Source organism: Felis catus, chromosome D1 (assembly GCF_018350175.1).
Source record: "Felis catus isolate Fca126 chromosome D1, F.catus_Fca126_mat1.0, whole genome shotgun sequence".
Lineage (NCBI taxonomy): Eukaryota > Metazoa > Chordata > Mammalia > Carnivora > Felidae > Felis > Felis catus.
The window spans coordinates 75,937,362-75,963,134 of NC_058377.1; the positions used below are offsets into that span (position 1 = coordinate 75,937,362).

The 25,773-nt window shown below is 35.2% G+C and overlaps 1 protein-coding gene across 1 annotated transcript in view; it reads left to right on the forward strand.

Annotated features, from left to right (window-relative positions):
• The window catches only part of PRMT3 (protein arginine methyltransferase 3), a 143,193-nt gene that overhangs the window by 3,511 nt on the left and 113,909 nt on the right, over positions 1-25,773 (forward strand). Inside the window, exons 4-9 of the mRNA XM_003993064.5 lie at positions 510-559; positions 1,208-1,310; positions 8,351-8,510; positions 10,269-10,413; positions 14,266-14,331; positions 25,367-25,488. Of these exons, the coding sequence (XP_003993113.1) occupies positions 510-559; positions 1,208-1,310; positions 8,351-8,510; positions 10,269-10,413; positions 14,266-14,331; positions 25,367-25,488 (646 nt within the window). The remainder of the gene's footprint in view (positions 1-509; positions 560-1,207; positions 1,311-8,350; positions 8,511-10,268; positions 10,414-14,265; positions 14,332-25,366; positions 25,489-25,773) is intronic.

Sequence of the window (25,773 nt, forward strand, 5' to 3'; positions counted from 1 at the left end):
CCTTGCTTTAAATCCTGCTTCAATTCCGGAAAGAAGAGAACCAGAGAACAGGCCTCATTGTTTTTTAACTTACATCATTTAACTTAATATAAAAGCTATTTCACTTTGTATACTCCATATCTGACAAAATTATAATTTGGTAGGCACCCTAAAAATAGGGGATTTAAAACTTTTGGCTGTAATATCAACTGTCAAATAGTTGTTAAAATCTACAACCAAATTTTCCTGATTTGTGTTGTTTTTACAAATGAGGATTTGAATTCTAAAAATTAACTTCCTACTTTTTAGAAATGCAAGAAAAACATTAAAAATTGTCATCCATATGGCTGTTTCTTCAGATATTCAGAAGTATTAAAGTTACTATTTCTAGTTCTTAAGAAATTCAAAATATTGTAAGTTGTAGTTTAGAGGACAGAAATATTTTATTATTTAACCTCTATAGAACAGGTCAATTAGACAAACTCCTCTTATATGAAAATAGATGAATTATCTTTTTTTTTCCCTTTTAGGACTGGAATTTTATGGCTACATTAAACTAATAAATTTTATTAGACTTAAGGTAAGTTGGTAGCTTAATTTATAATTTTGTTTGGAAACAAAAGAAACACCACAGTGACTAATGATGCCCTGGTTTTAGAAAAATACAAAGAACTGCTAAATGAGAAACTGTTTTAGATTTAGCAGTCATCACATTGGGGGAATCGTGGACGTTAGGAATTTGTCCAACATGCAGCACCAAGTAAATGAATACACACCATGCTTAGTAACGTTTCATTTTTAACTGTGTCTAGGAGGTGAATTGTTGTTATGTGAAAAAGTAATTGAGTGTCAAATAATGGGAAATACTGATACACAATATTTCTCTAAGATCAGAAATAATTTCTAGTGTGATTCCAAGTACTGTGGTTGTCTTTTCTATTTTTCAAATACTTTGTCCTTTTTTCTCTTCTATTCAAATGAATGTTTATGTTGCCACTTCCTCCAAATCCAAACAATATTGAATCCAACATTGAAACCATATTGCATGTTAATGTAAGCAGTCATCTAATCAAGTTAATGAAGTGAGAGGTGAACATAGACTCCGTAAATAGAGGTTTTACATAAGGTAGACATGGTTCCTTTTTTTTTACTTAATTTTCCTAGTTTTTGCTAGGGGTGGTTTGTGATTATATACAATGAAAAAACATGCAATTAATTTTATATCCAGAATCCTACAGTTGAGTATATGAATTCCATATACAACCCAGTGCCTTGGGAGAAAGAAGAGTATTTGAAGCCAGTATTAGAAGATGACCTATTACTTCAATTTGGTAAGATGAATTTACAGTATCTACTTTAATGTAGGGTCATTTGTAATGGCAAAATGGTGGTTAAGTGTTCTAGGAAAATATATTACCTCCTTAATTCTCTGAAGACTTCACCAGGTGGTTGGTCTCAATAGGAAAGTTAACTTTAAGAACTGCTAGTCACACTGATCATTACCAGAGAGAAATTTAGAAATAGGAGCTTGTTTAAACATTGTATACAAGATGTTCTGAAACATAGGGAGACTTGAGAGAATAACTTTTAATTGTAGGCTACTTTTTAGTCTACTAAAATTTATGACTAAAATTTTAATTTAGTTTGCTAAAATTAATTAAACTTTTAATTTATTTTAAATTAACCATAATTTTAAAATCTACTGATTCAAAATAATTTTAAAGCAGACAATAATATTTGCTGCTTCTGTCTGACATATTTAAGTCTGATAATTGACTTTTCTTAAGACATCCAGTTTACTGAGATTTTATTTTGATGCAGAACAGATTCCACTCATTTCCTTGGGCTTGCCTACATGCACTAACTCTACAACCTTCCTTGGGGCAGGGCCACTCTCATCTCCTGACTGTAGCTTTCTTACTTAGTTACTTGCTCTGTGCATTGACCATTCCTTATTGAACAGGGATCTTATGAAAATTCTGTTGGCTTCTTACAGATACTTGAATGTTCTAACTTACCAGGGTTAATGATTTATGTTTTTTCCCCTTGTTTATATTTGCTTCTATGTTTCTTGTGTCAGTAAGGTGAGGTAGAGGGTTTGCTGTTTTCAGACCAGTAAGACCAATCTAAACAGACATGTGCCTTCACATATAGTAATTTAACAGTGTGTATTTGAGCACTTCTCTGAATAGTGAGAACTGTGGAAAACGACTCATTTCCTTGAGTAGTACCATCATTTGGTTGTGTGGTGGTACAGTGTAGTATTAAGGACCTTAATGTAGGAGTCAGGAACTATGTGACCCTGGACAGAGCTTTCTGTTTTTAAGTCTTCATGTATAAAATGAAGAACCCAGACCAGATTTCTGATATTCTTTCTAGTTCTAAAATTTGTTGAGTCCCAGGTTGATTCTTTCCTGTTTTTACAAATTCTCTTTAATCTCATTTCTCCCCAGAGTAACCAAAGTGATCCCCTTAATAAATGACAAGTGCCCACTAAGTGTTCTTCATGACTTCCTAAATTCAAAGTCATTCATTGAGCACTCACAGGATGAAAGTAGTATGTTAAGTGTAATAGAAACATGAATAAGGGAATCCTTCCCATAGGGAGTCTGCAATCTTAATAAGAGTGCTTTGTTTTTAAATGTCATGTATTATAGTATAAGGTCAAATATGGTAAGTTTCATGAGAAGTAGAAAAGGTAGTACAGTTCAGAAGAGGAAGAGATTATTCAGATCAACAAATATTGAGTGTTGTATGCTGGTCACTGTGGGTACAGATCAGTAGTGAATCTAACTCTCCAATGGTATATAAAGTTAATTTCTTTCAGCCTTAACTTGTAAAAAAGGTGATAATGAGCCCTACCTTATAAAATTGTTGCAAAGATAATGTGTATTAGCACAGTACCTGTCAGAGGGCAAGTGCTTAATAAAGGAGAATTTATTGTTATTAGTAAATAACTAAGGCCTCCAGGAGTTTGGATGAAGTCATGACTGTGATCTGGAACACTTAAAGAGACCTAGTTAAAAAAGGAGAATTTGAACCAGGCATGCCCTTGAGTGCACTGCCTGTGTTCTCTGTCTGTGCTCCTAGCCATTGGTGGAGCGGGATGGAAGAGAAGGTCGTGATTCTTCTGGCGCCAAGCTTGATGACTGACTATTGCACTTCCACTGCCTTTCAGTAAATATTTATTGAGCATCTGTTAAGTATTAGGCTTTGAGGATGTAAAGATGCTAAATTGATAAAGATGACTAAGAAAATAAGCAATGAAAGTATAAGGGAGGAACAGTAACTTTACAAGGGATAAACCTGGCAAACACTAACATAGCCAGATAATCACATCAGCGATAAACCATGTTGATAGTGTGAGCTCTTTATATGATGTCATGAGAATGGTACTTACCCTCTGGTCTTTCTCCCTAAAACTGATCACCTCATTCTGACCATGAAAAACCATCAGACACACAAAGTAAGTATCATTGTCCAAACTACCTGACCAGTACTCCTCAAAACTGTCAAGGTCATCAAAAACAAGGAGCGTCTGAGAAACTGTCATTGCTGAAGACAGGCTTAAGGAGACCTGACAATTGAATATACTGAAGTATCCTGGATAGGATCTTGGACAGAAAGGGGACATTAGGGAAAAACTAATGAAATACGAGTAAATAAAATGAGTTATTTTTTTAAGTACTGTGTAATATTTGAAACATACTCTACAAAGGGTTAATATTCTTTTATATAAAGAACTCTTAACCACTGAGAGACAAAGATCTCTTGATAGAACAATGGGGAAAATTACATGATTAGTTCACCCAGAAAGGTTCAAAAATTGTCCAACAGTGAGATACCATTTCTCACCTGTCAGACTGGTAAATATTTTTAAAGTATGACAACATTTCTGTTGTCAGCATTGTGGAGATACATTGCCAGTAGAATGCGCGTTTGGCAACACCTCACCAAACTGCATATGTACTTACTTTTTAATACAGCAGTTTCTCTGATAATAATCTGTCTTGAAGGTATACCTCCAACAGCCTGAAAAGACATATACACAAGATTATTCAATACAGCATGATAATTTCCAAATATTGGCAACAACTTAAATCCCCGTACATAGGAGAGTGATAGAGTAGGCCGTGGTGTGTCCACACTATGGAGTAGTATACATCTATTAAAAACCACGGAGATCTCTGAACTGATAGAGTGATATCCGAGACATACCGTGAAACGAGAAAAGGCAGAGCTCAAAGGAGTATCTATGGTATGATAGTCTGTTCATGTAAGAAAGGGATTTGAGAAAGTACATGTGTCTGTTTGTTTGTTGAAAGAAATACAGGAAGGATAAACTGGAAACTAGAGAGAGTAGTTACTTACGGGACTTAGTGGGACAGGGATGGGAAGAAAGGCATGATGGGGTTGAGGTTACAGGGATAATGAGGGAGTGACACTTCTCTGAGGGTACCTTTTTGTATAGCTGCAACTCTTAGAACTGTGGGAATATTTCTCCTAGCCTTCGTGTAAAACAACAACAACAAAGCATCCTGGATGTGTGTGTGAGGATACTGGGGGTGCAAAATGGAATACAAACACTAACAAATGAACTTAACTATATTACAGAGGAATAGTATAATAGCTGAAGTGGGTAGGGAAGAAAAGAACTGTGTGAGTAACTGAAATCTTGACTGGATATTGTGCTGAGGCTCTAGGTAAAAAGAACTACATAAATGCTGTAATCTAAGTAAAGGTGTTTCTCGCAGAATATGGATTAGCAATTCTGGCACTACTTTCTGTATGTAACAGCATGGACAAGTAAGTAAATATATTATGGATAATAAGAGCTAGGTTTTCACTGTTAGAGAAGGAGGTTTCAAATAAGAAAATAGGGAAGGATAAAATGAGTCCTATGGTGATAGATTGGAATCAGAAGTATCAGTATAAATTCCACACTTTTTAATATATATTCAGATAAATACAAAAATATAGATGTGTGTGCATGTGCGGGTTAGTATAGACACATGTATTTCCTAGCTCTGTTGAAAGAGCCTAGAAAAACCCCAGGAGCAATGAGCACACTTACTGCCCAGATTTTAACACCATTATCCAGTAAAAGGAACCAAGGCTCTTTAGAGAAGTGAGTGATTCCTTGGATGGGGCAGGATGATACAGGATGAGTCTGGGAAAGCTTGTGCCACAAATTAAGGACGTACTTAAAAAGAAAAGGTGGTGGCAGGGCGCCTGGGTGGCTCAGTCGGTTAAGCGGTCGACTTTGGCGCAGGTCATGATCTCGCGGTCCGTGAGTTCAAGCCCCGCGTCGGGCTCTGTGCTGACAGCTCAGAGCCTGGAGCCTGTTTCAGATTCTGTGTCTCCCTCTCGCTGACCCTCCCCTGTTCGTGCTCTGTCTCTCTCTGTCTCAAAAATAAATAGTTAAAAAAAAATTAAAAAAAGAAAAAAAAGGAAAAGGTGGGTGAGGAGGGGACTTAACAAAAGAATACCGGAGCCAACCTGAAGGAATCCTAGTGGTCAAAGCTGGAGTAATTTGAGCAACACAGAAAGTGATACTATTGGGTTTTAATCCACAGGATAGAATAAATATCCATGAATCCATAATGATGTAGTCAATCAAATAAATGGAGAAGGAACAGCTTGATCTTAGAGTAAAATTTTCATTAATAAATGTGGAAGAGAAGAGAGAAATAGAAAATCACTGTTAGGCAAACACCACAGTAATAATTTGCAGAAAAGATCCACCAATGGATGCTAAGATTAGTGGGCAGAAATTTAAGGTGAAACAGGTTCAAAGTATCTCCCTCAAGAAATTTAAGTGCAAAGGAGATGTTAACTTTTCTAGCAGACACTACCACAACCAAGTGATCAAGGTTAACATCATCATTAATGAGTCATACTGACACCAAGAAACCCTTTGGTAAAATGCAGTCAGAACACAACATCATTTTTCTGCTGTTCTTGCCAAGAATGTGTAACTTTATTCCACTAATGAAAAAACAGACAAACCCAGGTTGACGGACAAACTACAAAATTAGTGATTGGTACTCTACAAAAAGCGTCTGATACAGTTCTTGGGTGCAGGATTCTAAAAATAATTCGTTCAAGGTGCTGATTATTTTAGTTCTGACTTTTGTATATTTTTGGATTTTTCTAATCTAATTCATCAGTTGTTGATAGAGGTGTATTTACATTTCTGTGATTGAAGAATTGTCTGTTTTTTCCTTTTAATTCTATCAGTTTTTGCTTTTGTGAGGTTAATACTCATTTATAATTGTTATGTCGTCTTGACAAATTGACATCCTTTGTGGTAGTTCTCAGCTGCCAAAATGAACCTCCTAAGACAGAATGTAGGTGATTTGAACCTCCTAAGACAGAATGTAGATGTGGAAATTCATCTTCCTGAATATGGTTTAAGACTTTGAATTAGACTGTTTTGATAAATTGTAGTTATGGATCTTAATGTTTACTGAATCCTTCCTCCTTTTCAACATTTAAGCTTTAGTATATGGTTGTCTATGTATTATTAGTGTTGAAAGTTTTTACTTTGCCTTTCATTGCAGCAAAAAGCAAAACAGAAACTTGCTAAAACAAAGAAATCAATTCCTTTAATTAGTTCTAATCTGTAACTTAAACTAACAGCTTGGCTGGCAAACTGTGTAGAAGTTTTTTTTGTTTTGTTTTGTTTTGTTTTAATGTTTATTTTTGAGAGACAGAGACAGAAGGACAGAACACAGTGGGGGAGGGGGCAGAGAGAGAGACACACACACACACAGAATCCAAAGCAGGCTCCAGGCTCTGAGCTGTCAGCACAGAGCCCGATGAGGAGCTTGAACCCATGAACCGTGAGATCATGACCTGAGCTGAAGTCAGGCACTTAACCGTCTGAGCCACCCAGGCGCCCCTTGAAGAAGTTTGAAAATGAGATACACAGTGAAAGTTGTAGTACGAAGTAGAAAATATGGTGCTGTCCTTAAATAGTTTGGACATACTTTGTTGCTCTCGTTAATTTTTAGTGAATTAAATAGTGAACGAATCTATAGTTTTTTAAAACAAATGACTCCGTATTCTGCCAGATGGATTAGAGTTTAGTGGTATACTGCTGTACTGTTTTTATAAGAAGTTGAACTTAGGCTCTAGTGTCTAAGTTACAATATTCTAATGTACTTGTTTCCCTTTTTTTTTTAATCTTTATTTTTTGAGAGAGAGAATCCCAAGCAGGCTCCACGCTTAGCATGGAGCCCAACGCAGGGCTCGATCTTACGACTGTGAGATCATGATCTGAGCTGAAATCAAGAGTCGAATGCTTAACCGGCTGAGCCACCCGGGCACCCCTCTCGTGTATTTGTTAAGCTTGGTTATTTTGTCCCAACTCTAAAGAAGTGTCACCGCTAACAGCTGGCGATAAGAAAAAAAGCCATATTTCTCCCAGTGCTATACTGAAGAGAAGATGTATCTTCATTGCTTTTATTGCTTTATGTTGATCTGAAAGTTAATTGGACTGGTAAATAGACATGGGATTTTATAATACTCACTAGCTCCATGTGTTAACCTCTTTTTGCAGAGTTATTAGTTCTACAGTGGAAGTTAATAATTATACATAGTGAAATTAAATTTAAACCAAGAATTTTTAATAATGTTAGGAATCAGGATATTCAATATCAGCAATAAGACCTCAGTGTATAGATTGCACTGCCCCTTACACAGGATGAAAAACTTACCTGAGTATATAGAATTCTTTATGTGCATACTGTCCTTAGTGAATATGTAAATGTAATACCTGTTATTCTATAGATAAAGACCCAGAGTCTGAGAAGGAACCATGTGTAGTGGCAAGAACGTGAGCTAGGAGGGCAGGCATGGTGGGAATCTTAGTTTTTTTTATGAAATGTTCAAATGACTTTGGGCTAGTCACTTAATTTCTCTGAAATTTATTTTCCAATGCCCTAAAATAGAAATATTTATATCCTAGGTTTGTTTTGAGGAGAAATGAAATGTAATATGTGTACTTGAAAGAAATATGGTGATAAGTACATATTAGAGCTGTTTCCTTCCACTTTTTTGTTTCTTCTTGGGTTTGGTTCAGTATAATTAATGCCTTTTTGTTTCTTTCTGGGTTTGGTTCAGTATAATTAACACTTTTATATGTGGTTAACTTAGCTACCTAATGAAAAACTTTAATAGCATGCTCTTTAAATTTAAATGGAAACCGCTTCAGTATTAAATATTTATTTAATTAAAAGTACTTTTACAAGTTTTTCTCAGTTGGCTGCATAACAGGCCCTCAGAATATATTTATTCTGAGTTAACATGTTTGTATTTGCTTCATTGTTAGAAGATAGCTTAATAATAACGTCCATTCCTTCCTTAGACGTAGAAGATCTTTATGAACCGGTGTCACTCCCATTCTCATACCCCAATGGACTCAGTGAAAATACATCTGTTGTTGAAAAATTGAAACATATGGAAGCCAGAGCACTGTCTGCTGAAGCTGCATTAGCTAGAGCACGTGAGGATCTGCAAAGAATGAAGTAATTTATCAGTCTTAACAGAAAATTCGTTATTTAGATTCCGAAAGTAATACGACTTATATAATAAAGTGGAATGTGCTAAAACATTTTGTATATTGGAAAGCACAATGTAGGTATCTAACTTTAAGTTTATTTTAATGATATGCAACATTTTAATATGTTATAGATATAGTTGATTAACATAAAATTCTGTGGTTTTACCTGTTCTCACATACTTCTTTATAATTACTTTTGTACTAATGGTAATTTTTCTGGGAGTGTTACCCTCTTGAGAGCTTTTGTTCTTTGAATTACTCTATATCTAATACATTTCTCCATTTTACTTTTTCTCTCCTAGGCTTTTAAAGGGAAGTGATTAATATTTTTTAGGTTTGGGGAAAATACAGTGTTGAAATTTTTGTTTTTAAAGAATCAAAGTATAATTAGGTAGTATTTAATTAGAAAACCACCGGGAGCCTGGGTGGCTCAGGTCATGATCTCATGGTTCTTGAGTCAAGCCCCGCATCGGGCTCTGTGCTGACAGCTCAGAACCTGGAGTCTGCTTCGGATTCTGTGTCTCCCTCTGTCTCTCTGCCCATCGTTCCCTGCTCATGCTCTGTCTCTCTCTCTCTTTCTCAAAAATAAGTAAATATTAAAAATAATTAAAAAAAAAAAAAAAAGAAAGAAAGAAACCAGATACATAGGATGATTTTCTTCAGTGGGTAAATTAGCTTTCTACTGGCACTACACAGAATTTAATGTGCATATGAATCACCTGGGAATTCGTTAAACTGTAGGTTCTGAGTCAGAGATCTGAAACAGGGCCTGAGATTCTGCATTCCTACCAAGTATAGTGTTAGCTATTGGATTTGTAAGTTGGTTGCCATTCCCTCAGTACCCATTTGATGGTTTGCTAGAATATTCAGTAGGGAAGATAGTATAGGTGATTGTGGTTCTCTTTCCCTGTTTTTCAGATTATATGCTGGGTAATCCAGTAACCAACGACAACTCTCCCCCATTATATACATATAGATTCTTTTTTTTTTTATGTTTGTTTATTTTTGAGAGAGAGTGAGAGAGCCCATGCATACTTGTGAGCCCGGGGGGGGGGGGGGCAGAGAGAGAGGGAGACAGAGAATTTCAAGCAGGCTTCGTGCTAGCAGTGCAGAGCTCGATGTGGGGGCTCGAACTCAGGAACCGTGAGATTATGACCTGAGCTGAAATCAAGAGTCAGATGCTCAACTGACTGGGCCACCCAGGCGCCGCATTATAGATTCTAATGTATTGTGATCAGAGAGAGAACTGAGTTTTAGAGCTGGAGTCCATGGTGGTGGTGTATGTAAATAATTCTCCATTTGGGTCAACTTTCTGCCCTTACTACCTTTCCATGACATACATAATATGGTTTTAAAGAATATTAATAGTGTTGAAATAAACCACATCGATTCAGCTGCTACAATAAGATTTTAGAACAGCAGAAATAATAAAGTTGAATAAAGACAATGTGCTTTTGTTCAGTCGAAAGATACAAACAGCTCTAATCTGCAGTTGGCAGTGTTTTTGTGGTTTGCAGAAGGAATGTTTACAACTGGGTTTGCATATGCCATTGCTTGAGATCCAGCAGGGGGAGCTTTCAGTTGCTTAAGATAGAATGGAGTTAGAAGGCTCATCACACTGCACGCCCCACTCCCTCCCCATTCCTCTCCCTCAACCTCTAGCCTTTCCTTTTTTCACGGTCCAATAAACCTGTCTCAAGGGTCTATTTCAAATTGATTACAGACAATTTGCTCAGGATTTTGTGATGAACGCAGATGTCAGAACCTGCTCGTCATCTACTACTGCCATTTCAGACCTCCAGGAAGATGAGGATGGTGTTTATTTCAGCTCATACGGGCATTATGGGATACATGAAGAAATGCTAAAGGTAGAGAAGAGCACAAAAGTACCAAGTCCATACTAAAGGAAAAATAGAATAAAACAAGTTCTTAATACATATGCTATAGGAGAACTGGTCATTTTTTGTTTTGTTTTGTTTTGTTTGAACTGCTTGTTAAATCTCTTTGGTGCTTAATAGCACATCTTGGGTTCAAAAGGCTACAGGAGCATCACAGTCACTGCAAATTCTATTGAAGATCATTATTAATCTTTATTAGGAAATCTTTTGCTTGAAATAGAACATCAGAAAAAAACAACTGCTGCTGATTTTTGTTTTCTCAGGAGCAACTGTTAAATAGGAACAAATAAGTTATATATTTGCCTTTTAATGTACAAAGGGAACGATTAATTTTAGTATGTTATATGGTAATATTGACCTCAGTCTGAGCAAATAATTCTTTGGTACAAAGTTAAGAAATAATTCTCACAGTTGTCATGGCATAACTTTTTTACATTTGAAATCAATTTCCTAAATTGATCAAATCAGGTTTTTAAATTTGGTTGGTTTTAATTTTTATAATGATAAGACCCATGTAAAATATAAGTAGATTTCTAGCTGTACCTGGCAATTATGCATTGTATCATGTATTATAGATTGTAAAACAGTAAGGTGTAATTTTTTAATGCATTGAAACTAAAAGTATTTATAGTAAAACAAACATTGGAATGTAAAAAATTTATTGAAAATGTTAGATGTTCATCTCTGTGCATTTTTGGAGGCCACTACCTTTTCTTAAAACCAGCCAGCAAAAAATTCATTCGTAAATCCTTCCACACAAGATTGTTTTATTTTATGGAAGCCCTAAGACCATGTTCCCCTGACAGCTATGCATTTAAAATAACTAGGGATATTTAATAACATGTATGTATTTATTGAGTCAGATTTGCAAGATCATAGAGTGGAGGTCTGCTGATTAATAGCAATTGTAACTACTTGGGGTCTTTTAAAGTAGTGTCATGTCATTTCTTTACCAATGACATGTCACGGTTGTATTTCTTGTTGTCACTTGAGTTATGGCATAGCATTATAAATAACAGTTATCTTATAAATGATAAGTTATTTTAAGTCCAGAGTGAGTTTGTTTAAAAAAAATTGATTTGCTCTGTTTCCTTTGTTAAAATTAATTTTACGCATCTAGAATTTTTCTTTTTAAGGAATTCACTTAAGCCCATGTTTGTCATTTTAAATCACCCCATCAATTTAAATGCCATGAACCTTTAATGGCTTTGGTATGGAAATTGTGTTGGATTTTCTGACAGATAAGATTACTGAGACTTCAAGTAGGTAGTACATAAAAGTGTCCTAGGTACAGTCATCCGGGAAGTCCAGTTTGAGTACTTACTTCCAAATGTCTGTTGTGGACATTTGTAGCTGTATGTCCGTAACTAGAGGATTTTTTATATTATGCTAAGCTATGTGCTGTGGATGAGTAGGAAATGTTCTGTGTATCGAGTAATATTTTGTTTCTTATCAAAACATTTTTTAGCACACATAATCTATTTAATGTTGTGCTACTAGATCTCACTTGATCTTTATAAAGAACTTAGAATGGAGAAACACGTATACAACTTATCTTAATGCTCAGAACTGGCCTTGCTTTTATAGGAATAGTATTTCGATTTTTGGTTGTTTAGCCTCAGATAGTTCAATGACACTGTTTTGGCATATGCTGTGATTATAATTATAAAGAAAGGTACTTTGTGATCTTACTTTCTGGAGTTCAGATGAAGATAATGGTTTTGAATTCCAGAGATACAGTCAGTGGAGGGATGGATTACATGAACTTACAAAATCCTTCACCACTTTATCTTTCTGAAGTCATTGTTGACTAATGTTGTAAGTCTGAGATGCATCACTCTCTTTTTTTCTAAGAAAAATACTGTTCATCCTGGTGAACGTTTATCACAGATCATAGTACCATTAAATAACTTTTCTTTACCGCATTCTTCTCATGGTGTCTGCAGCTGACTTGTGCAGTCCCTCCCCCTTCATCAGCCTATCCATTTGAAACACACTGCTGTTTATATGTACATGAAATTTATGCTATATAACTCTTCTGTAGTCTCATTTTTAATATTTTTTTTTATATTTGTAGGAATAATTCCATGGGACTTGACTAGTCTTAAAAGATTGTTTTGCTTCTTAGTAATTCTATTTTTCTTGTGTGTTTCTTAGTTTTAATAGGTTGTTGAAAACAGTAATTTTTAAAATTTCTATTTATTGCCTTATTCTGTATTGAAGTGTTAGTCTTTTCTGAGAATACATTCTTAGAAGTGGTTAGGAGTGCTAGTCTTTTATTTCTTGCATTTTCATGTTCACTGGATTTTTTTTTCAGTTATTAAATTGAAGCTCTGCTATGTCCAAGGCACTGTGTTTGGTATACTTTGGATTTTGTTGCAGCAGGGTGAGCATGTGAACGAAAGCACATGAATCTGTAGGATGAGCCAGGCATGGAGGAGACGAAGGACTGCAGTTGCGGGAGCAGTGGTGCACGGATTTAGGACAGGAGTTGGGGTGTGAGTGATGAAGTTGGAGTAGTGGTGAGGCGGTGTGATTGGCGAGAGCTGATGGGCTGATGTTCACGCAGTAGAAAATCACCGCTTGTAGTGTATGGAGAGTATAAAAATGACCCAAAAATGTATGGAATGGTATATTTTTTTTAAAGAGACTTTTCATTATTTAACATGTGTGAGTTTATTTAAACATTAGATTCTCTCAGTAATTCTTAAAATAACTTCAGGGAAAGGTTTAATAAACCTGATTTAAAATTTTTGTTTGTGAAGCAATTAGAATTCTAACAGAAAACACAGAATTTTAATTGTGCACCTCCCCATTTTTATATCCTGTAATTAAGTAAAAACTACATGGCTTTTAATCTGAGAACTTCTTTATATTTTTTTAATAAAAAATTTCCCGGTATTGGCTTAAAAATGTTTTTTGAAGTATGTGTATTGCCGAAATTTTGATATTGTAGCACTTGGTGTAACGTTTCTTTTTGGCTGGTGTGAAACCCCAAACTGGAATTGCTGACCTCTTTTTATTGTGCTCATTTTATTTACTTGGCAGCAGAGCCCCTTCCTGCTTAATTCGCTGTCTTTGTAGGTCTCAACTGAAGTAATTTAAAAGGGAATCTGCTCTTTTCATGAGCGAAACTAAATGTTCACATTCGATGCCTGTCTTAGGTACAGGTCATGTGAGACTTCAGAGTGGAGAAGTCTCATAAATGTGGGCTGCAGGGCTCCAATGATTTATCTTCAGGATTACAGGCTTTTAAGCATCATTTCCTACAACAGACATTTCTATAAACAAAACAGGATTATAAATCAGCTAGGTGCTGATTGGTAGACTTTCTTAGAATAACCATACTCAGTGTAAATTCATTTTTTGTATTTAACTGTAAGTTTTACATTTATCTGTTTTGGATATTTTTCTCCCATGTTTTGATACAGCATTTTAACATTTAACATAGCAGTGTCCCTCTACTACAAGGAGTCAGCCTCTATTGAAAGGAGCAAGACCTCATGTTCATCTTCTATTAGCTTTAATTATTAGTTGAAGTCTTATAATGACAATGCATGTCAAGACAAAAAATGTATACATCTTTTAAGAACTTCGATCTTGTTTGACTTTTAGTGATTTTCTGAAACATGTTCTTTGGGTGTTGTTGGTATTTCTGTTTTTTTTATTGTTTTCTTTTAGGACAAAAAAATTAAGCTTGGCTTTCCAAGCAAAAAATAACTTTGGAAATTAGCAATTTGTGATAAAATAACAAATAGCTTCCTAAAACGTTTTATATTTTTAGTCTATCCTGTAAACAGAATGTTTTTCTCTCCCCTCTAGGACAAAGTGCGAACAGAAAGTTACCGAGATTTTATATACCAAAATCCACATATCTTCAAAGACAAGGTGAGTAGCACAGGTTACAGAATTGTAGCCACATTTCATATGGATCTTGGGTAGTAGAAGTCCCCTCTTGGGTCATCGTTGTGATAGCAGTTGATTCAGCGCACTCTGGCTTTATTTCATGGAAGACTTACGATGCTGCTCTGTGGTGCAGGATACTGATAGCAGGCATGCTCATCGGTGCTATCATTCAGTATACTGATTTTTTAAATTGAAATTCAGTAATTACAGTGATGTGGTTTTAGTTAAACTTTGCTTATCCAGATTCTGTTGCTGAAACCATATTTTTGATTTACTATGATGCCTATGAATTTCCAGTGTATCAGATAAGCCCCATACCAAAGCGTACTTTTAATGATTACTCTAGTTTGTGTTAATTAGTTAAAAAATAATAATTTTAGGGGCGCCTGGGTGGTGCAGTCGGTTAAGCGTCCGACTTCAGCCAGGTCACGATCTCGTGGTCCGTGAGTTCGAGCCCCGCGTCAGGCTCTGGGCTGATGACTCAGAGCCTGGAGCCTGTTTCCGATTCTGTGTCTCCCTCTCTCTCTGCCCCTCTCCCGTTCATGCTCTGTCTCTCTCTGTCCCAAAAATAAATAAACGTTGAAAAAAATTAAAAAAAAATAATAATTTTAGGAAGTTATTATTCATAAGTAGGGGCAAATATTGTAAGGTAGGACTTACGTGCTTTCTTTTCAGATCTCATTTACTCATTTATGAGACACGTTATATCTTACCATTAGTCTTAATACTCTTTCAGGTTATGTCAAAGATGAAATTTCACACTGTGTGTGTGTGTGTCTGTTTGAAATTTGTGTCATTTATTTTTCCTCCCTGTGAATTGTGTTCATTTTTTCTTCTTCACTTCACCTCCTTCCCTCCCTTTCTACGATGGCATGTTGACCTAAAAGTTCAGGTTTTGTGTTCTTCCTTATTGGAAATTAGTCCACTAATTTAGTCAGATATCATCTCTGCCACATGTATATCTTTGGGAATTTCCTCCAGTCTCTCCACATCAAGAACATGTATATTGATAACATATCAGCTTTTCATAATTCCTTCTTCACCTGCACTTTAGAAGGTACTTCTCCAAGCTCTTTCATAAGCTTCACATGATATTGCAGCAATGACTAACAGTTTTTATATTTTGAAAAATTTCTTTCCTTGATTCTTATATTCTTTGGAATATAATATGGATAGGCTTTTCATTTTCCATATCTATTTCCCAAGAGCAGTGTTTCACTTTTGACTTAGCTGAGTTAACTGAAATTTGTTTTTTTGTTTTTTAATTTTAATGTTTATTTTAGAGATAGAGCATGAGCTGGGGAGGGGAAGAGAGAGAGGGAAACACAGAATCTGAAGTAGGCTTCAGGCTCTGAGCTGTCAGCACAGACAGCTGTCAGCACAGCCCCTGACATGGGGCTCAAACCCACAAACTGCGAGATCATGACCTGAGCAGAAGTTGGAGGCTTAACCGACTGAGCTACCCAGGTGCCCCGACAGCTGAAATTTATATGGTACTCTGCTCTCTTGGCCAACAAAGCATTACCTAACATGACAGGTTTATGATGGTATGTGTTTCTTTGTATTTGCTGATCCCCTCTATAGATAAATAGGTGATTTCATTTTTAAAATCTTAGTTTTTATCAGTTCTTTGTATTTAGCTTTTTTGTATGCTTTTTATATGTTATTACAGCAGAGACTAAGAATTTTTTTATAGTTGGCTCTTACATTTATACCCAAGTGCTGGAACAATTTATCTTACATGTCTAAAAACCCATTTTGTTTCCAGCGAAACAAATATATTACCATTAAAATTTTCACTTTATATTTATAGTTAGATTATGTCCAGATTTTTATTTTATTTTTTCATTAATATGTTGTGGAGAAATGAAGCATGTACTGGTCTGGGCATTATTAATCCTGCTTGGCTTCTCAGGAACCAGATATATAATAATTTTAGACAAGCAGTGGATCTCTTTAGGCCTCATCTGTAAAATGAAATCATTTTAACCCCTCTGGTTCAAAACTTTTATGATTTTTTTAAATTGTAAAATCATGGTCTTTGAGCCATCTTTTCTTAATACTTTTTGATATGAATACAATATGAATTATTAAGTAAAATTAAGTTGAAGTTTCTTTTTCAGTATGCTTCTGAATAGACTTTTGTCCTATAATATGTAAGAATATACTGAAAAGGCACAAATTTTTTTTTAATGTTTATTTTTCAGAGAGAGAGAGAGCGCGCAAGCATGAGTGGGGGAGGGGCAGAGAGAGCGGGAGACACAGAATCTGAAGACGGCTCCAGGTTATGAGCTGTCAGCACAGAGCCTGACACGGGACTCAAACTCACAGACTGCAAGATCACGACCTGAGCCAAAGTTGGACGCTTAATCGACTGAGCCACCCAGGCACCCTGAGAAAGCACAAATATTTGTAATTAGAAGATTAATCATTGAGAAATTAAATAATTCTGAATATTTCTGTGTATATAGAATACATCTTACTAGATTTATCAATTTATATACATAGTTACTTTCTGCTTCTAGTTTTTTATTTGCAACAGTATTATAGAAATGTTAGGTATAGGGGGTGTCTGGGTGGCTCAGTCAGTTAAGCATCTGACAGTTGATCTTGGCTCAGGTCATGATCTCATGGTTTGTGATTTCAAGCCCTGAGCCCTGCGTCGGGCTCTGTGCTGACAGTGCAGACTCTGCTTGGTATTCTCTATTCTGGCTGCTCCTCCCCTGCTGTCTCATGTTGTCTCCATAAAAATAAATGAAAAATCTTAAAAAAAAAAAAAAAGAAAGAAATGTTTTGTGTAGATTTTATACATTTTCAGACAAAATACATGCCTGTGGAAAATAATAATGTTTCAGTTATTTTGTGTTTTACTTCTCTTACTGAAGACATTAACTCTGCCAAAGTCAGGAAACAGCTAATAAATAAGTTGGGAGCACTTTTCCTTAGCACTTTGTCTAAAATGCTTTCATGTAAGTTATCTATGTGTTATTAGTTTTGCTTGGCACTTACGGCTTCTCAAACATGTATTATAATGTAAAATATTATACCTATCAATTTTTAATTCCCTAAAACACTTTCAGGGTTTAATCTTCTGTAATTATTAATATTAAATAATCTAGAGCTTTCATATTTTTAGATGATGTGGGATACTGTATTATGCTATGGCTACAGAATTAGAAAATATACTACCATATATTTAAATAGCACTTAATTTATAGATTGCTTTCAAACATGTTGTCTCATTATTAGTATACAATAACTTGTAACTGGGCAGGGCAAATATTTATCTTCTTTTGCACATGTAGGTATTTGAGGTTAGTAGGTTAATTGACTTGCCCTAACACAGGCAACTAAAACAAAAACAACTTACTCCTTGTTAACCCTGTGCCACTACACTTAAAACACCATTATGTTAGAATGAGTAATTAGGGTGAGATGCATTATTTATGCTTTAATTCACATATCTTTTATATATAGGTTATATGATTTCTGTGTGCCATGATAGAAAATTATTTAATTCTTTTTAAAAATTTATGAAATGACTTGTTTTCCTGAGTTTTATTATCATTGTTTTTATTTGCTTTTATTCCTCATCAGGTAGTCAAACTTCATACACTAGCTTCTATATTATATTATGTAGTGCATACTAGAGATTTATTTTTCAAAAAAGTACTAATATTTAAAACTGTTTCTTCTGCCTTTCCTTCTCTTCTTCCTCCATCCCTCGCTTCCTGCTTCCTTTCCTTGGTTTCTTTTTTTTTTTTAAGTTTATTTATTTTGAGAGAGAAAGTGTGTGTGTGCACATGAGCAGGGGAGGAGTAGAGAGAGGGGGATGGAGAGAAAATCCCAAGCAGGCTTTGCACTGTCAGTGCAGAGCCCGACTGCGGGGCTCGATCCAGCCAACCGTGAAATTGTGATCCACCGGAGCCAAAATCAAGAGTTGGAAGCTCAACCGACTGAGCCACCCAGGCACTGCCCCTCCTTCATTTCTTTCTGAATATGGTTTCGATTCACAAAGCTCCTGTGGAGGCCATATGGTTTCTCAGATTTAATTTAACTTTGGGTGGCATTTAACCGTGTTATCACCCACTCATAATTAATTTCTATTTGCAGTACATTGAAGAAATTCACAGTTAGGTGCCTTCTCTATGCTTTTGGTTATTATCCACAGTTAAATAGATTCACTTTTTTTCTTTTTTCTTTCTTTCTTCCTTCCTTTTTTTTTTTTTTTTAGAAGAAGTGACTCAAATTACTTCATTATTTTATAAAATAATGCTGGTTTATCATTTCTACCTTCCTTTGATTCTGTTGTTTTAGTTTCTTACCTAATTACCTAATTTTGAGCTAGATGTAACATATCATTAATGTATAATTAAAAGTATATTTTAAATATATGCTTTAGAAGCAGATTGACCTTTGTTTGCATGCCAACTTTACAAATTACCAGCTATCTTATCTGGGACCTATTACCTTCTCTCTCTAAAGCTCTCTCACTTTCTTCATGTGCAAGATGAGGACTGAATAAGACTTTTATATATATGCATATGTATATAAATTATATATATGTGTGTGTATGTATATATGTACATGTTACAAAAGAACACATACTCTAATTGAAGTATATGACATATATTCTTCTCTATTAGCTTTCTTACTCAGCATCTTTTCTTAGAGATGATTCCTTATTCTTTTAATGGCTCATTTGTCCAATGTAAGAATGTCTGTAAGTTTTAATTTTTAATATTAGAAACAATGCATATAAAAATATAAAATATTTAAAATGTTTTAAATACATGTAAGAGTCCAGTAATATGAAATCCTAACAGTGGACGTCCTGGGTCAAAAAAGTAATTTATTGAGTGCATGGGTGGTTCAGTCAATTAAGCATCTGACTCTTGATTTTGGCTCAGGTCATGATCTCACAGTCCTGAGATTGAGCCCTGTGTCAGGCTCAGTGTGCAGTGGGGCCTGCTTGGGATTTTCTCTCTTCTCTCTCTCTGCCCCTCCCCCACTTGTGTGGTCTCTCTCTCTCAAAATAAATAAATTACTTTTTAAAAAAAGGTAATTTATACCTTGGATGGAGTTAGTGCTGCCAGCTTGTCTTTCCATAAACAGTATGTGAGTGCTGATATTCCCAGTCACCTTTGCCAAATATTATAGTATCAAATATCTAAATTCCACACTGACCATTTAGTTTTAATTTTTTAATTTTGCAGATATCTTATTTCAGTGAAAGTTTCTGGAAACTTATCACTTACGATTGTGTTGTATATATTTTTCCATTTTTATTTTAGCCATATAATATTTCAAAATAATGTACCATAACCATACTCTAAGCATACATACTATCTATTAGAATATTTTCTTGCTGATATGGTTAACACATTTTATTGGTAACATAAAATGTTTTCTTTTTGTTTGCAATGATACATAGTTTCTGTCTTAAAATTCTTAACTTTTTTTGTATGTAAAAGTACTTACCTTAAAATATGTTGACTTTCTCAGGCCACATGTGCAGGAAACAAATTGTCCCTATGAAAGCATCTGGGCCTTGTCCTTCTTGGAGGGGCACAGGATAGGAGACACAGTGGTAGCCTTTCAACAACTTTATTTCTTCAGTAGAAATCAGGCTGTTTAATAGATTTTCTCTCTTCTGGAGTCAGTTCTGTAAATTATATTTTCAAGACATAATGGATTGAAGGACTCCACTTACAGTAGTAAACAATATAGAAGATAAAACGCATAGGAACAAACTTAAATAACGTGTAGGACTTACATGAAAAAGAATTTTTTTTTTAAACCTGAAGAATATGATAGATGATTTAAACAAATTGAAAATTTTACCATCTTCTTAAATAGGAAAACTCAAAATTATCCATTTTCCCTGTATCAACTTATAGCTTTAGTTCAATCCCCATAAAAATACTAAGACTTTTTAAAAAGCCTAGATAAGTTGATTCTCTTGTTCTTATGAAAAAATAAATATACAAAATTTTCCAGAAACATTGTGAAAAAAATTTTGCAGCGAGCATGGACTAGAGAGTGGACCAACCTTTTTAGATACTAAAACATTCTGTAAAGCTTCTGTAATTACAATAGTTACTGGCACATGATTATATAAATTAATGGAGCAAAATAAAGATCCAAAAGTAGACCAAAGTATGTACAGAAATTTTACTTAATGTTCAAGATCCCTGTGCCTTTGGGTTGCTACAACAAAAATACCATGAACTTAGTGACTTATAATTAAAAATTTTTAAATTGATTTTTCACGGTTAAAAGTCTGGGAAATCCAGAATCATGGCACTAACTGATTGTGGTGAAGGTTTGTGTTGTAGTTCACCATAGGCATAGACATGCCTTCCTCCTCCAGAGAGGAATCTTCTGGGCCCCTTTTATGAGGGTACTAATTCCTTTCACGAGGGCTTTGCCCTGATGACCTAATTACCTCCCCCAAATCCTCGCTTCTAGGATGTGGAGAAATGGGAATCCTCTTGCGCTGTTGGTGGGAATGCAAACTAGTGCAACCACTCTGGAAAACAGTGTGGAGATTCCTCAAAAAATTAAAAATAGATCTACCGTATGACCCAGCAATAGCACTGCTAGGAATTTACCCAGGGGATACAGGAGTGCTGATGCATAGGGGCACTTGTACTTCAGTGTTTATAGCAGCACTTTCAACAATAGCCAAATTGTGGAAAGAGCCTAAATTGTGGAAGAGCCTCCATCAACTGACGAATGGGTAAAGATGTGGTTTATATATACAATGGAATACTACTTGGCAATGAGAAAGAAGAAAGTCATGCCATTTGCAGCAATGTGGGTGGAATTGGAGGGTGTCATGCTAAAAGAAATAAGTCAGAGAAAGACAGATACCATGTGTTTTTACTCATATGTGGATCTTGAGAAACTTAACAAGACCATGGGGGAAGGGAAGGGGAAAAAACAATAGTTACAGAGAGGGAAGGAGGCAAACCATAAGAGACTTTTAAATACAGAGAACAAACAGGGATGATGGGGGGTGGGGGAGAGGGGAAAGTGGGTGATGGGCATTGATGAGGGCAATTGTTAGGATGAGCACTGGGTGTTGTATGTCAGCCAATTTGACAATAAATTATATTTTTAAAAAAACTGTCCCAGATGTTGGGTTTACCAAAGACTTTTTTTTTTAATTTTTTTTAAGTTTATTTATTTTTGAGAGAGACATAGACAGAATGCGAGTGGGTTGGGACAGAGAGAGAGGGAGACGAATCTGAAACAGGCTCCAGGCTCTGAGCTGCCAGCACAGAACCCAACGCGGGGCCTGAACTCATGAGCTGCGAGATCATGACGTGAGCCGAAGTCGGACGCTCAACCGACTGAGCCACCCAGGTGCCCCTGGGTTTACCAAAGACTTTAAATCAAATATTATAAATATGGTGAAGGAACTGAAGGAATCATATCTAAGTAATTTTTTTAACCAAGCTACAATTACCATTGATAAACCTTATGTCACTATAGATTGGTTTACGAAGTGTAGGATTTTATAAATGAAATTATATAGTATGTTTTCTTTTTTATTCAGCATAATTAAGATTAATCCATGTTATTACATGTATCAATAGTGTGTTTCTTTTTATTGCTGAGTAGCAGTTCATTGTATATACATCCAGCCTTGGCAATTCAGTTGGCCAACTTCAGCTTGTTGTTGGCCAAATCTGACCATCCCTATCTGCTTATATTATTGTTTATAGTCACTTTCATGGTACAAAGCAGAACTGAGTAGATACTATATGGCCCAGAACACTGAAAATATGTTTTATTTGTCTTTTTACAGAAAAAGATTGTATGCCCTTGTGTACATATATAGTCATTTTTTAATCCATTCACTTGTTGATGAAAATTTAATATTTTGTTTTAGTTTTTGGGTTTTAAAAATAAAGTTGTTAATGAACATTCATGTACAAAAAAAAAAAAGATCCTTCTAATACCATCCTCAAAACTAAATAAACTAAAAAAAAAAGTATATTAATGAAACCATAAATGTACTAGAAGAGAATGTATGAGGATAAAATAGAATGAAATAGGAGAGAATATGGGGAAGGTCAGTCTAATTATAATCAAAATCCAGCAGGAAGCCATAAAAGAGATGATTAATGAGTTTCACTGTAAGTAAAGAATTTCTGCATAGCCAAAATCACTATAAGCAGAATCGAAACACAAAAATATACGCTGAGAGAAACCTTGCAGGTTATATTATAGAGGTGTCATCTTCACTTACAAAGAACTTATTTGATAAGAAAATTTTGATTCAAAATTTCATAAGAAAAAGACAGCTCACTGGAAAAATAAAGAATATAAGTAGACACTTTACATAAAAAGAACTACAGATGGCTCTACAACATAAGGAGTGATGCTAAACCTCATGATAATGGAAATGCATGTTATAACTATGCCAGTGTATCATAATTTTGTACTTGCAAGATTGGCAAAAAGCCAAAAGTTTGATTATGTGGTCCATAGGCTAGTCTCACCTGTAAGGATATCAACACTTAAACATTGCTGGTTAGGGCCCTCATGAGCAGAACTGCCCTATGGAAGATAGTTTGGTCATGTCTGGCACAATTATAAATATGCATATTCTCTTTTGACACAGTATTTTCACTTCTAGAAATGTATTCTGTAGATTTACTCATGTGTGAATGGGGTTAGATATAAAGCTATATTTACAGTAATGATTGTCATAGTAAAATTTCAAAACTACCTAAATGTCTATCAATAGAGAACTAAATCAATAGATTATGGTATAGCCATAATACAGAATCCTTTACAACCATACGAGAGAAAGAATTTCTGTAAACTGATACGGAAAGATCCCTACATTACACAAAAAGCAGTGTGTAGCAAGTGCAGTGGCATAATATGCTTCTGTTTGTGTAAAAAAGGGACGGAAAAAATGTGTTACATCATCTTTACACGAAAATTCTCTTGAAGGATAAATAAGAAATACAGTTTTTGATGTTAAACTATGTGGCAGTTTGATAGATTTTTAATTCTAGTTCTGTTGTTCTTACAGTAGCTTCCCATTACTCAGAATAAAATCCAAAGGTTCTGTGTGATCTGGCCTCTGCTTAACCTTTACCTCACTATCGAGCAACCTTTTCTCACCCAGCTCAGCCACATTGGTCTTCTTGCTTTGCCTGGAATCTTGTGTTTTGCTGTTAATATCCTCCATTGCTTAGAAGAAACTCCTCCAGATCTCTACATGGCATATTCCTTTATTTCATTCAGTTCTCAGCCCACATATATCAGAGGTGTATTCACAGACCTATTTTAAATGCTTAAAGTATGTATCCCCTCTTCTCTGCTCTAACTTCTATTCCGGGGCTTGATTTTTCTTTATAACACTACTGGCTAACCTTATTTTGTGTTTATTTATTCATTGTCTGTAGCTCCATTAAGACAGAAACTTGGTCTTGTTAGTTGCTGTACCCCATCACTGTGATCATGATTGCACTTAGTGATGCTCAGCAAATACTTATAGGAGAATACTGAAATAATTTCATTTTTTGAGATAAGTACATAGGAGTTTAGGCCATTGATATTGAAAGATTTAAGGCAGTGCACATTGCAGTCATTTCACAGAAAATACTGTATCTCTGACTATTTTGCTTAATATGTTTCCTCAGTAATTTGTTTTTGTTTTTTACTTTGAATGGAGCAGGTTTCACTATACTATATTGGAAATAGCATGCAATTCTTGATTTGGAAATAATTGCTTTTTACCTGTCCCCAACATCATCTTAAACTTTGATTCTTTTTACCTTCACCATTGATAATGAGTATTATTTTTAAAAAGTTATATTCTTAAATGGCTGAATTCTAGAAGCCAGTTTGTTTTTATTGTACCTGTGTTATTTAAGTGAGTTGAATATTTAATTTTGGAAATGGAGGGGATATGGCAATATTCTACATCTAGGATTCTTTTATAAGCATTTTTTAGTTGTATTGGATGATGCTCTCCTGCTAAACTTAATTCTTGTCTCTCAAACTTGGAGAAATTTATTTCTGCTACAGTTTGGAACTACTAAGCCTAAATTAGAGCATGCATGCAATGGGGAAATTAAAAATAGAGAATATGGCGCACCTGGGTAGCTCAGTCAGTTAAGCGACCGACTTCAAGTCAGGTCATGATCTCACAGTTTGTGAGTGAGCCCCACGTTGGGCTGTGTGCTGACAGCTCAGAGCCTGGAGCTTGCTTCAGATTCTGTGTCTCATTCTCTCTCTGCCCCTCTCCCACTTGTGCTCTGTCTCTCTCTGTCTCTCAAAAATAAATAAATGTAAAAAAAAAAGTTTGTAAAAAAAAAGAGAGAATACTTCCCTGTTAAGTCTGTAGAAATTGCTTATTTTGTGTAAAACATCTCTTAATTTACATTGTTGCATCTGATTGTAGCAGAATATGGCCAGTATGGCCAAAAAGACTGTTAGGAATTTAAAACAAGTTGGGGTGCAAACAACTTGGTGTATGTACCTGGCCAGCTCAGTCGGTAAAGCATAGGACTCTTGATCTTGGGGTCATAAGTTCAAGCCCCATGCTGGGCATAGAGCTTATGTTTAAAAAAAGAAGAAGAATTTAAAACAACTCATTGTAGTGATATCTTCAGCTTCTTCAAATAGAAATCACTACCATAATTGATCAGTAAAATTTTACAATATTGTGATCAATGGGGGTGTCTGAGTGGCTCAGTCAGTTAAGCTTCGGCTCAGGTCATGATCTCACAGTTCACGAGTTCAAGCCCCTTGTTGGGCTCTTTGCTGACAGCTCAGAGCCTGAAGCCTGTTTTGGATTCTGTCTCCCTGGCCCTCTGCCCCTCTCCTGCTTGCTCTCTGTCTCTCTGTCTCTCAAAAATACATAAAAAACATTTTAAAATTTTCAAAAAAATATTGTGATCAATTACTTGCCAGAAACATCATAATATGTGATTAGAACTTAAAGTATTAGACCTTTTCAATAATACCTGTTTTTTTATTTTACCAGGTAGTTTTGGATGTTGGTTGTGGAACTGGAATTCTCTCTATGTTTGCAGCTAAAGCTGGGGCAAAGAAGGTTCTTGGAGTTGATCAATCTGAAATACTTTACCAGGCAATGGATATCATAAGGTAGATGTATTTTGAGGCTTGATTTAAGATTATTTTTAAACATGATGATTAACAGGTCTTCTTGTCTTTAATAGCTGTCTCATGCAGACTCAAGACATTTGTCTTTTAGTAAAAATTCATTCCAAAATAATAGGATTTTAGGTTATATTGAGCCAGACATGTTTAAACTATGAATAATCTCTTCACAGTTCTCGTTGATGGGAATTACTTTTATATAATTTCCTGTCTTTCCAGTTATAGCTATAAATATGCTAATTATAATAATACAGAATTAGAGGGGTGCCT